Source organism: Glandiceps talaboti, chromosome 17 (assembly GCF_964340395.1).
Source record: "Glandiceps talaboti chromosome 17, keGlaTala1.1, whole genome shotgun sequence".
Lineage (NCBI taxonomy): Eukaryota > Metazoa > Hemichordata > Enteropneusta > Spengelidae > Glandiceps > Glandiceps talaboti.
The window spans coordinates 20,326,638-20,341,068 of NC_135565.1; the positions used below are offsets into that span (position 1 = coordinate 20,326,638).

The following is a 14,431-nucleotide window of genomic DNA, read 5'->3' on the forward strand; positions in this document are numbered from 1 at the left end:
GATTAGTGCTCTATCTTATGATAGACAAAGATATGCATTTGTACATGTAGCATTGCCCTACCAGCACATAAATCGATCGATCGATCAATCAAAAGGAATGTACATGTACATGTACATTTGCCAGACTTCACTGGCACCATCATCCGACATGCATATACACTGTACCATAGACCCTACACGAAAGGGTAGGGTCTATTATTGTACATACAATTCATAATATTTTTCAACACTTTCAATAGTGCTGGGGATTCAGCGCATGGAAGAGTTATTCCTGAAATGACAGTTGCTTTTATCTTTATTAGACTGATAACCTTTTTTTATCATCACAAGTGTTTCTTGTACACACACAGATACATGTAGTATTGGGGTTTTGGTCACACAGTTCCCGTTCTATGCAGACACAGTTGGTTACTAAGACAGAAGGAAAGAAAACAGGCGAAACAACCTGAAAACCTAGCTTTATTCAGACAATTGATTAACTTTTATCTAATGAAACATGTGATGTCTATTTACAGTAAAGGAAATATTGAATATTTTATAAAGTTCAATGAAAATTAATATAAAACTGAAATGACAAATTTCAAATCAACATCCGTAAATATAAAGACTGAACACCTGTTGGTAAAAATCAATTTATTTGATCCAAAGTATGTATTAACCATCTGTCTATTATTAAATATGAATGAGAAAAAAGGTCATGACCTTTAGTGGTTTGATAAAGGTGAACATGATTGGCTTGGGAATGAAAGCTAAGGGTTTAAGAACCAATGAGGGATTGGCTTACATACATGTAGTTTGTACCCAGAGTTAATTGAATTTGAGGTGGCAGTTTGTGAGTGATAGCCGTGCAATACATCCTGTGATATTGTGTTATGTATTGTACAAATTCAATATGTTTGTCTTATCTCATTCTATTCAATATTCAGTGGGTATAAACTGTGATTGGTATATAGATGGAAATCAACAGTGCTGTTAATGAAATTTCATGGTCCTTATTCATAGAGGCAAAAATCTGTTGTATTTTAGGGAAAATTCAGATTGTATTGTATGTTTTAACTCAACAGACATTATCCATACATGTATGTATATACACCAATATTTACAAAAAAGTGTGTGTGTATGATAAATTACATACATACATACATATATACATACATACATACATACATACATACATTGTACGTATGTACGTACGTACGTACGTACGTACATACGTAAGTACGTACATACATACGTACATACACACATACAATGTACATACATACATACATACATACATACATACATACATACATACAAACATACATACATGTACATACATACATACATACATACATACATGTACATACATACATACATACGTACGTACGTACGTACGTACGTATGTACGTACATACATACATACATACATACATACATACATGTACATACATACATACATACATACTTGCATAAAAACTCCTATTCATACAAGTGTCTCATTGTAGAGAACAATTCTCAATGCAATATTAGTAACATCCTTATTTTTGGATTAAGTCTATATACATTGTGTATATATCATAGTTGAGAAGCCTGAGCACAGGTTTACACAATTATTGTGTGTGTATATATATACATATCAATGTTAAAAAACATTTGCTTTCTTTAGTTTTTGGGGGTTTAGGTTTTTTTGGTGCTATTAAAATCTTTTGTAAGTTTAATATTTGGCAACGATTAGTTTAGACAGTGTCACAATATATTGTTGTACCCTTGTAAACCTGTGCTTAGCTTCTCATTCATGGTAAACTCATGTTCCCATTTTTACAAAGGTACATGTATATATATACATACATCATGCATGTGTACCAAAAAAAAATAATAGACTGATGCTTGATTCAACCTGCACACAGCCTCTTGATAAATGGACAAATTCCTTTTCCCAGAAAGTAGATAAATTACTCTGGTATGTTGGAATGTTTAAGTCAGTGATATCAGCCACTTGTACATTTTGAATGAACTTATCAAAGTATCATGTTACCTGTTTCTAGTTGACTGCATTTGATGTGGTTCATTGGTGAAAAGAGAGGCAATTTGCTAAATGCAATGGAAAACCCTGTCATGCAGTAAAGACAAATGTAGTAGCAAGTGTAAAGTGTGTATATGTAGCTGTAATGACAGGACTGTATATTGGGAAGTGACTGATGTTGTGATTTGGTGATTAGATCATGTCTGTAGCATACAATGTATCCATGTATGGCACTGACTGACTTTTTAAGTCAAGCAAACCAAGATAGGCATAATTCATTTATGTTGATATACATGTAAACTTCATGTTACACATGTACATGTACATGAATCAGCTCACAGAAATACATGTACTTAGACACCACATCACTCTTATAGCAGTACTACCTTGGTACATACAAGTATGTTATGATTTGATGTGGAGCTCTTAAGATTCTAGTTGGACATCACATTTGTGTAATTACCAGTACGCTCACATTTGGTTGACATCTCTGATAAGTCGTCTTCCCCCCCCCCCCCCCCCCCCAGTCTGCATTCCCTCCTCCTCCTCAGGATTGATAGCACAACCTCATTCGTTATTTACAGTCTTGATTACAGATAGGTTTTTGATTCCAAAATAGTCATTGTTCCCATGGCTATGTTAGTAAGATGTTGTTATTGATTGATTGATTGATTGATTGATTGATTGATTGATTGATCAGAATTATATCATTATTGATAATCTTAACACTCTCTTTGTCTCTCTCTCTTCGTCAACAGTTACTTGGCTGTGGATTGATCGGTGCAGGACTATGGCTTAGATTGGACCCCAACTCACAGAGATATGTAGACAGTACAGCAGACTTACAACAGTACTACCTTGGTACATATGTTATGATTGGATGTGGAGCGCTTATGATTCTAGTTGGATTCATTGGATGTTGTGGAGCTTGCTGTGAGAATCAGTGCCTACTTTGTTTTGTAAGTTAACCCTACTTTCATTAGAGACTATCGCATATGTCACACAAGCTCAATAAACAACTTCATTTTGCTTAGGACCAAGTCTATGTTTGTAACTCAATAAATTGCAAAAGATAAATAAAAGTGTAAAATGTTTGTTATATTGTACATACAATAACAAACTTTTTACCCATTTTTTAATTTTTTTTAAATTTTTTATTTATTTATTTATTTATTTTTTAGCTTTTTGCAATGTATTGACTCTTGAGTTACGCAAACACAGACATGGTCAGTGTTGCCAGGTTTCACTTTGATTGTTCAAGGAGGAAGCCATGATAAAATTGTTTTGTAAATTAAAAATACAAAATAAATACTCAATCCTCATCCCTGTGGCCACTTTCAGTCTAGGTATTGAAGACATACAAAATGTACATGACCCTGAGTTCAATTCTAAAGGACAAGTTTGTTTGTTTTGTTGTTTACAGTATTTCCTATGTCTGGTATGTTTGTTTGTTGTGGAAGTTGGTGGTGGTGTCTGGATCTATTTCAACAAGCAAGAGGTAGCCAAACTTATAAATGATGGACTAACACATGCAGTAACCACTTTGTATGGAACGGACGGCAATGAAAAAGTTACAGAAGCAATTGATTCTATTCAACAAGAGGTATGGCCTTTATTACAATTGACCTTTGACTTATGACCTTTAACAACAATAGGGAACTTGCAATCCAAACTGAGCATACTCAGACGCAAAGGACTATGGGATTATCTGTGGTTTTCGTAATACCTAATCAGGAGTTACCGATAAAATAAACCTCCCACAGTGGTCAGGGTGACTATGAATTGATCATTTGTGGTTAAAAACAATGTTACATTATCGTTTATAATACTATTTGATTAGTATTTATTATCACATTTCCCATGATGCAACATTCAACATGGCGGGTTTGTAAGTTCCCTATTGGTACAGCACAGATGTGTAACCTTTATCACAACTGACATTTGACCTATGACCTTTAACAACAGCCAATGGTAGAATGTGATAGAAGTGGCACAGATCATGATGTATGATCTTTATCATGTAAATCTGACTGTTTAAAAGGTAATAATATGCGTGAGGCTGATTTCATGTTATCTGTAGTTCTTATGCTTAGAAAAGTCATTTCTACCAACCATACATTGTGTATCTTTTTGAAAATAGTGCTATGATATATTGATAATTGATAAATCTAGCTTACTAAGAAAAAACCTGCTGCACACCCTGGTGCGAGGCATTACAAGAAATAAACTAAGTTAGGAACTTTGCAATGACTCCTTACCCTAACAAGGCTGAAGCTAGATATAAGTGCAACAAATACTAGATAAGTTCTGTCATGGTTGTAAAATATTGTCCAAATAGAAGCCAACATTGATATAATAGTCATTGTAAACTGTTGTTCAAAAGAAAGTGAACACTAGATAATTCTGCAATGGTTGCAATGTTTAGATATAACTTACATGTATAAGCAAATGCAAGATACATGTACAGCTGTAAGTCAAGTTATGCAAACACTAGATAAGTTCTGCAATGGTTGTAATATGTTGTGTTGATAAAAAGCACTAGCAAACACTAGATAAGTTCTACAATGGTTGTAATCTGTTGTAATAAAAGCAAACACTAGATAAGTTCTACAATGGTTGTAATCTGTTGTAATAAAAGCAAACACTAGATAAGTTCTACAATGGTTGTAATCTGTTGTAATAAAAGCAAACACTAGATAAGTTCTGCAATGGTTGTAATCTGTTGTTTTGATGAAACAAACAATAGATAAGTTCTGCAATGGTTGTAATCTGTTGTTTTGATGAAACAAACAATAGATAAGTTCTGCAATGGTTGTAATCTGTTGTTTTGATGAAACAAACAATAGATAAGTTCTGCAATGGTTGTAATCTGTTGTTTTGATGAAACAAACAATAGATAAGTTCTGCAATGGTTGTAATCTGTTGTTTTGATGAAACAAACAATAGATAAGTTCTCCAATGGTTGTAATCTGTTGTTTTGATGAAACAAACAATAGATAAGTTCTGCAATGGTTGTTTGACAAGCCAAAATACAGAGCTGTGTTTACTTGCCAATCTGCAGTAATAGAATGTGATTGTACATGTCATATATCATATTAATAGTCTGTGTTACATAAAAACGTTAAACATAGAACACAAGTCATAACCTTACTATTAATTCACTTCACTGTTTATTTGTATGATGTGATGAGTGATGTAAATGTATATTTATAAATATTCTACTGATATATTTTGAGTAACTATGTGACCTGAGGCATGTATGTATGGATATTTCTAATTCCATCCTGATGTTGAATCAATTTGCAATGTGATATACATTTTCAAAATATATCTTAATATCTCATCATATATCATAACCAATAACACAAAACACAAACTTCAGTCACAATGATTAAAGGGTTTTGCTCGACTCGCCCTATCTCGCACCCCTACCAGTGTGCCCTCTAAGCCAATTTGACACACCACTGATGCACACAATTTCTAGTGACACACCAAAATTTGTTGTTCCCCTATCTCTTACTATGTGGTGACTCACAATTGTTATTGTTAAAATTTGTGTCCCATATTTGATCTCATTTGCTGTTAAAAAAATATTAGTTGGTAAAATCCTATTATAGTTGCATGTTGTTTCCTTGCTTATCAGTTTTGAAAAGGCCCGAAATCCTGTCAAAGTCATGCCACTTGGTGGCGCTATTCATAAATAAAGTTGATTTATAGTTCTTTCTGTCAAGAAACATGTAAACTGAATTTATGCAATTGGTAGATTTAGGATACAGTAATGTTGTCATCAATGTCTGTGAAAAAAACTTGTACTATTTTTTAAAATCATTTTTAGCTGAGGTAATATTTTATTACAGTTACATCCTATAAAATATAATAAAACTATGTATGTGGATGAGCTTTTTCTAAATATACTGATCATGATTCAAATCTTCTTCTTTGTTTTAAACTTACACTCGCTGCAAGTTCAACTGGGATAATTTTTCATAAAATAACCAAAAATATATTCAGTACAAAATTGATCAATTATTGATAAAAAGACATTTTATTTGTTAATTAGTGGTCAATATTATCTGTAGGTAGTGTAGTGGCAAGTTTAAATCTTGGGCTAAAGCTTGGTTTTGAATTTGTCTGTTACCATGGTGAAATCATAATCACAGTTTAGGGCACTAATTTATGGAAGTAGACTCAATTTGATTTGATTTTTTGCGTATACAGCTACAAAAGTATGTTTATCCACAAGTGATGTGATACTTTTCACAGTGTACAATATTACAGTTATTGTACCTTACGAAAACATTTTTTAAATATTCCAGTTGCTGCTACTGAGCTTTGACTGAGAATTGGTTGAGTTTTCTTAAACAAAGTAACAGGAAAAGTATAATTCTGTGTATAAACATAACTTGAATCATCAACTAATTTTACACCTCAATGGACTTGTAATATCTGAGGTACATGCTACATTAAAAATTACTATTTTCATTATTTTGATTTCAGTTTGAATGTTGTGGAGTATCAGGGCCAGGTGACTGGATGAATTCATCATTTTCTACAGTGGTCAAAATATTTGCAGTACCTGACAGTTGTTGTGAAGACATGTCAATAGACTGTGGGCAAGGCAAGATTATTGGAAGTATCATACCCTTTGATGTAGGCATTTATAAAGATGTAAGTACAATTTGAAGACGAGGGTCAATTTTGGGGGATTCCTGGAGTAATCACTCAAAAGGTTGGTGACGATTACTCACACGGAGCCAACAGGTGCTATGTTTGCCGAGCCTGGGTGACTCCTGGATAAGCTGTGGACTGACTAGGAAAGCCTTGACAATTACACAGCAACGTAATATGGAGCGTGCAACATAGCCCTATCACATAGTCCCAAACCTGAATGGATTTCTTAACAATGTGTGATTATATTTATGTGTGTATATGTCTGCATAAAAAGGAAATTGCTGGGAGCATTCCCAACACAATTTTAAAAAAAAAACAATTTGAATGAAATCGTTATATTATAAAACATCTATATGCTGAGTGAAAAGGATCTCTATTTTCCTCAATCCAAGTGGATACGCTGTAGCAACACAAACTACAATCTGGTGATATTTTGACCACAAAAACTGATGATGTAAGCAATTTGACCACATAAACTGATGATGTCACTTCACCTTGCCCACACAATCTGATGATATCACTATATGTGATATAGCTAATGTGATGGAGTCATTTGTCTCAGTATTTTTTGACCACAACAATTTACATATTTTATCTGTACAGGGTTGTGCTTCTGCAATAGCTATGGCAGTTGAGAGGAATTATGTTCTGATGGCTGGTATTGGCATCGGTGTTGGTGTCATACAGGTACTGCATAAATTTACTATATTATTTTAGAAGTTTGTCCAGTAGATTTTATCAATTTTTTGGTCAGTAACATTTTTTCCAGTGTTGATAAGGTCAAAGGTCAATCTAATATATGAATAAAATAATATGAACTTCCAGAAGTAATTGTAACAAAAGTTGACATCTACAATCCAGTATAGCACCCTCTGGTGTCAGGTTCATGGCTATGATCTACTGCCCTCTAGTGTTAGGGATTATGGCTTGTTCATTTCTGTTTAGAAAACCTCAATATGTACTTTCAAGTATTAATGACTGAATTCCAGATAGTGATGACGTCATTAAAAAAATCTCATCAAGAAATGTGTCTAAACTGTTTTCTTTCTTTTTCTGTTTTTTAATTTTTCAGTTGCTGGGTATGATGTTCTCACTGTGTATGTGCTGTAGTCTTAGACGAGGTAGCAACAGTAAGGAATATGTCTACTAACTTGTCAGCAACGAGAACAACTAAACTATGATGCAATCTGAAGAATATCAACACTGAATAAATGACCTGATGCAATATTGATAATAAAACCCCCCAGGACTTTTCCAAGATATGAAGATGAACGTTTCTTGTCAGCCTATCACCCCCTTTTCACTACTATGGTACAACCCAACCTGTTCAAGTCCAATAGGAACAAACCAATGTATACTGACAGAAGGGTTGATAAGGCAAGACAGATATGTATGACTCAGTACACAGATTTTGGGTTTGTCCTGCGTTGCAATTTATAAAAAAAATAATGATAACTGAGATGAACCAATGTAAGTTGCAGTTTCTTTGTAAATAAGAAGTCAACTTTTATAAACTTTTAAGGGTGGGGGAGTCTGGCAGTGTGTTGTCTTGTTAATTCGTGTAGCCATTTTCAAAAGAAGTTTCTCCTACGGACGCCTCAAAGTAGGAAAGGTGAGTGCTAAAACTTTGGTGATGGATACCAACCATACAGCACTACAAGAAACATTTAAATCATGCAAAATCCAAAATTCCAAAAAGTTTCATCATAGTAAACAAAGTCATATGACCCCCTAGCAGTGACACTAAGTACAAATGCTGTGTCAGGTAGCAAGAATCAACCAGCTATGAAATTTCTTCTTTTTGATAGATTCAGACAACTTACACTTTTGAGTTATATTTGTTTACAGTAAAGTCGGCTTCAATATATCATGTAAAACTATATTTGCAGACTTTTGCCTTTGTTTACTAAAAGGTACCTTTCTGAAAAATCGTTGACTGCATTTTTCAAAACCTTATCTACAGATTCAGAAAGTTTTGCTACAATATCAATTCCAACTGTATACATGTACCTTGGACCCTTTCATGACACATGATTTGATTGGCTAAAATGTGGTGAGTCATCAGATTTTAACCAATCATATAACAACTAGTAAATTCAAATCAGCCAATGAGGATATCTGGTAGAATTAGTCAGCCAATCATATTTTTTATATTACTAGTACTATATACAAGCATGTACATGCCTTCAAACAAGTAAACAAATGAACAAAGTTAAAGGTAAACAAACATCTTAGAAGTCAAAGTCTTTAAATATTTGTGTCAATGTTTTTGGTAACTTTAAAAATCATTTTATCAGAACTTTGAAGAGACTTGTGTTGTTTAGTGAACAATGGAGAAAAGCATTATACAAACAAACAGTCCATTGAATTTAGAACATATCCAATCAGTATAATGAAAAGTAAACTGTGAGACAGATACTGTCATTGGTTAATCATACCTGAACATTCACTAGGATCAATTTCCTAGCCAATAAATGATGCTGATTTAAGATTGAAATTTCAGAATGCTAGGTTGTTGTGTCAGCACTGTCTGAATATGACATTTTTGAGAATTTATTTAAGATTTTTAAGATGTCATTTCTTGCTAGAAATTAGCAATACTAGTATTTCAAAGAAAACCTGTTGTTTGCAATTTACATATCAAGTGTCATGTGATACTTACATCCAATCACAAGTATCATAAGAATCATGTGATTAAACATGCTATGACATCATTAATCTCCATGGCAAATAGATAGTATGTAAGACTGTTTATAGGGATTTTCTACACTTGATATAATCTGAATTTGGTGTTTTTGCAAGAAATGGAAAACGTTTACTTTCAGTCATCAAAGATAAAGTATTTGTCCAAAAAAAATTAAGTATTTTTTGAGGGAATTTCTCACACAAAAAAAAATTTCTATGATTTTGCTAAGGTTGGGAACCTTGGTACGAGAAAGTGGACAATTTTGTCAAACTGGTATAATTCCAGTAAATCATAATTTTGAACCATCGTGAAGTTACTGGGGATTTCATATAAATGTCACCTGCTTACAACCCTTGAAACATAGGATTTTGCTATTTTGCACAGTGGGAAATGTTTGTAACCATGGCAATTACTTTTATTATGACAATTGATAACATATCCAGTAATCATGTGGATATCAGAAATTATATCAATGTATGAGATATTTCAAATTACAACAACACCTTCTGGAAAATGTATTCATGTCATAAGATTTTCATTAAAAAGACAAAAGAATCCATGACAAACATTGTTACTGACCTGTTTAAGAAACGATTTCTTTATTTAAATCAGTATTAGTACATCTGTTATTCTCGTTGGTTGTATTTTGTTTAGTATTGCATATGCTAATTCAACAATTTGCTTATTAGTTTCATACATACATGTACTTGCAAAGTAAGTAATTTGCATATCAGTGACATACATAAATGTATATGCAAATAATTGTCTGATTTGTAGGTATATGATTGTAGGTATATGTATACATGAAACTGATATGCAAATTATTTATTTTGCATGTACATATATGTATGAAACTATATCAGTTTCTTTCATACATATATGTACATGCAAAATAAATAATTTGCATATCAGTTTCATGTATACATATACCTACAAATCATGTCATTTGCATCTCAAGTTCTTACATATATGTATAGCAAATGAGGTAATTTGCATATCAGTTTCTTGTAAAGAATACACAATTAGTTAGTGGGTTATGGTTTTTTAGTTTTCAGCGGCCACGAAACTGGTCCAGTGTAAATGTACATTTCTACAAGTTCACATCGTTTATTAGTACATGGAGTGTGATTGGGGTGCAGGGTAGGGAAGAAAATTTAAAGAAAAATTTGTCTGTTTACAAACAACAAGTACTCTATGTTTCTTTTTATTTCTTCGGTTACCAAACGTTACAAAAATGATTGCTAATCAATCCTTGGCTTTCTCTCAGGAGTACTTTTGCTGGCCAACATATCTTTTGAGAAAGTTGACTCTAAAAGTATTAAATTATGAAGTATATTGTAATAACTGACGAAGAACTTGAACACAGGTGATAGACTAAAAAAGTCAACGTTCCTTGTTCAAGTTTAAATTATGTAGTCAAGTTATAGATTATTTGGTAATGAATGAGTTCTTACTATAATTTCATTTGATATGCGGATCAGATTGTTCTGCAATGTTAGCTTGTTTAGATGATACTAAATCTGAATATAACATCATAATATCACTCAAAACTAATCAAGAAATATGAGAAATTATCAAGAAATAAATCATATGTATCAAATTTTAATTACATCTTATCTTTGATTCTAAAAGCTGCACCAGCTGTAACTGAAACTATTGAAAGTGTTTTTGTGAGATATAATGATATACTCTTGTCTATAGTACTGCATCACCTGTCAGGCCAGGGCTTAAAATTAACTTTTGTCTTTGGAAGTCCTAGTGGGCTAGCAGTTTGAGAAATTGGTAGCCCAAGTATTGTGACCTGTGGTCCCATATTCCTGAACTGAGAACAGATTTCCTCTAGTGGAAATATGTGTTATTAAAATACTTCCATGTCCATAAATCTTCCATCCTAATCACATAATCAGTGGTAGTATCAGTATACCAGCTGCAAACTATGGTAGCCCCATGACAAGAATTGGTAGTCTGTGGGCATGGGACTATGGTAGCCCCATGACAAGAATTGGTAGTCTGTGGACATGGGACTACCAGCTGCAAATTATGGTAGCCCCATGACAAGAATTGGTAGTCTGGGGGCATGGGAGTACTGTTAATCTTGAACCCTGTCTGAGTGTCAGTAAATACAGCTGTACAGATAATATTGTACAATAAACCTACTCAAAGTTAGTGTGTTCGCACCCAAAAATCAGCGCCCCCAATGCAATCATGATTTCAATCTACTTCTGGATACAACCAACCCCTAACTAACATATACACTGTCTAATTATTGGTATTAATACTTTTCAGTAAATAATTGGTTATCAAAATAATACTATTCCAGTTACAGCTAGTGCAGCTTCAAAATTTTATTAATCATGTTTTATGATCATGTTTGATTTCAACGACAGCTTAGATTTAAATTCATGTAAAATATATCATAATTATATCATAACTTGAATTATGGAAATTTTCAAATAATGTACAAATTTAAAATTAAGGTTTGCGAACTCACCTCATTTCAATTTTACTGTAAAACCTAGTAAATTGACAGTTTACACATAGTGATAATATTATATATACTGATCTACAATGTCTATTTTATTATAACTATTATTTAAATAGTTTGAAATGTTATAATATTGTTATTATAATATATTGATAGAAGATTCTTTTGTTTTTTTTATAAGGTAGTTATATTGTTTGAATTGTCAATTTTTTAGTTGTGAAGTATCACATTAGTTTATTTGATGTTTTGTTGCATATTTTGGTAAGCAGTTATTTTTGATAGTCTGAATGATCCAGTTTTTGTTTCCACTTATGTGTATGTAATCAGGGGTGAACAAATCATTTTGTGAACTGGTGGTCCCCAGACCAGTGCCTTAAAAAATCCAGTGGTCCTGCTGAAAGAATTAGTGGTCCAAGGTCCCACTAATGTGAAACATTAAATCTTACCTATGAATCTGTATCTTCAGATGACTTTTTAACATACTTATTAACAGTAAGGTACTGGTCTGATGGACCAGATAAGGTAAAATTTGTGTGGTCCGCCCAAAAAAATCACTAGTCCCGGTCTCCCAGACCCAGGACCAGTGGATTTGTTCACCCCTGGTAATATACGCCAACAAAATGGACTGGTTTTAGATGCCATCCAGATGTTGGTAGACTAGAGTGGAGCTGTGACTGTATCTTTCAGACTATCACTTTTGCCTGCTGGTAGATGTAATGTTAATGTAGAAAGTAAAAGGCAGAATCATGCAAGTTTGTAATTTCAAATCTTCTGTGCTTTCATTAATGCTGCCAAATGAAGTCAAAGTTAAAGTTAGAGAAAACTCCACCTTGTGCTATTGTGGAATTGACACAATTTTCCATATCAGAACTCATATCATGTATAATTTATTACGTTGTAAAGCTGAGCAGACCTTTTCAAAGGAAGAGCGCCCTCTACCAAGTAATTTTTAATAGGTGGCTAGAATCATTGCAATGAGTAGATATTTATGTACTTTAGATACATGAGTTCACCAAAATGATAAACATAATGATAATATTGTTTAATATGACATATACAAATGTTTTCAAGATAGACAGTGTCTCCACTATATAGATATTTCCTTTACATGGTAGAGGGCGCTGTTCATGTCTAATGTATACAAGGTAGAAAGCATCTTTGTAGTCATGTGATAGTTTTGTAAGTGGTTAATACCACTGATAGAGGGCACTGTTCATGTAAATTAAACCATTGGGGCACTTTCATAGAAAGGTTGCATGTGTTATGTAGTGCTTAGTATATGTATTTGTTGCCATTTCTGTTTGAAGTTCAGTTGATATTCCTTTAGAAGTTTGATGTTTTAGAATGAAGTAGACCTAATAATTGTCAATTGCTCAGTAAGTGACCAGTGCTCAGCACACAGAATCAAGCCAATGTAATTACGTTTAATATTAGTAGTACGGGATATGAGGTAGTAGAACGTAAACACAAGTCGGATGTAAGTAACTTGTTAACGTCGTCAAACAAAAGTACAAGTAATGTTTAATTTTAAAAACTTAGTTTTTATCTGACTTGTATTTATACTTCAGATCCTTATATTCTATACTACTAGTGTGAGTACTTGTGGATTTTAGTTTATTGTTTGCTTGGAAATTTTGACTTGAAACTTTATAAAAGAATTTTACAAAGCTGTTGTGTGTTAAAAGTAGTTGTAGATGACTGTGCTATGTCTCAGTAATTGTGTTTTGTGCAGGATGTTATTTTTATGGACAGGAAGTAGACAGCTAAAAAGCTAAGATAGGAGAATTGTTGTATGAAACAAAATCTTGCATTGTTCTGATATGACAGGGCGCCCTCACACATTGTTCTCTCTCCTTTTTAGGAGTAGGTCGTTGAGGGCGCAGTAACGCAACATATCTTATAGTCAATATATGGTTGATGACATAGCCTGTTTTACTGTATCCACTCAGACTAGATTTGGCTTGACTAATAAATGTTAATAACAAGTTCAAATTGGAGTTGATAGTGTACACTGGCTCATGACAGTGACAGTGACTGGGATAACTCTTGTCAACATGTAATTGTTAATTGTTAGTCTAGCCATAACTTAGTTATTAAATGATTTGAATAATTCCAACAAAGCGATATACCTTTTGAGGAAATTTCAGTATCAAAATTTGTGATAAAAATGTTCCCTTTCACAAAAAAATTGAACACAATATAAATGACAGACAACCAATAAACAACTAGTTCTTAAAAGAAGCCTTGGAATCAATATACCAATATCTTTGCAAGTTCCTGATTGGTTCAGATAGGTCACATGATTTCCTAGGAGTGTAGACATGGATACACGTCAGATGTAGGTGACATTTCACAATTTGTTGTTAAACTGACATTAATTAGTAAAAATACAACATTTTTTATGGTAAGACATTTTACTATAATTATGAATCAGTGTAGTATTTTTATTCCCTTTTAGATTGTGGTTATATAAAACTATTTTGATACTTAATAAAGAATGAAATCAAAACAAGTTGTCATGTCGTGTTGATGTGTGAATTTATGATATGGTGTTAAGGTTGAGAGATAGGTATAAAAAAACACA

The 14,431-nt window shown here is 33.0% G+C and overlaps 1 protein-coding gene across 2 annotated transcripts in view; it reads left to right on the forward strand.

Moving 5' to 3' along the window:
• Positions 1-10,101, forward strand: part of LOC144448369 (CD9 antigen-like) — a 64,542-nt gene extending 54,441 nt beyond the window's left edge. For both annotated transcript variants that reach the window (XM_078138588.1, XM_078138590.1), the window contains exons 2-6: positions 2,764-2,964; positions 3,429-3,608; positions 6,503-6,673; positions 7,280-7,363; positions 7,749-10,101. In XM_078138588.1, coding sequence (XP_077994714.1) covers positions 2,764-2,964; positions 3,429-3,608; positions 6,503-6,673; positions 7,280-7,363; positions 7,749-7,826 — 714 coding nt within the window. In that variant the 3' untranslated portion in view covers positions 7,827-10,101. The remainder of the gene's footprint in view (positions 1-2,763; positions 2,965-3,428; positions 3,609-6,502; positions 6,674-7,279; positions 7,364-7,748) is intronic.
• The last annotated feature ends 4,330 nt before the right edge of the window (positions 10,102-14,431 follow it).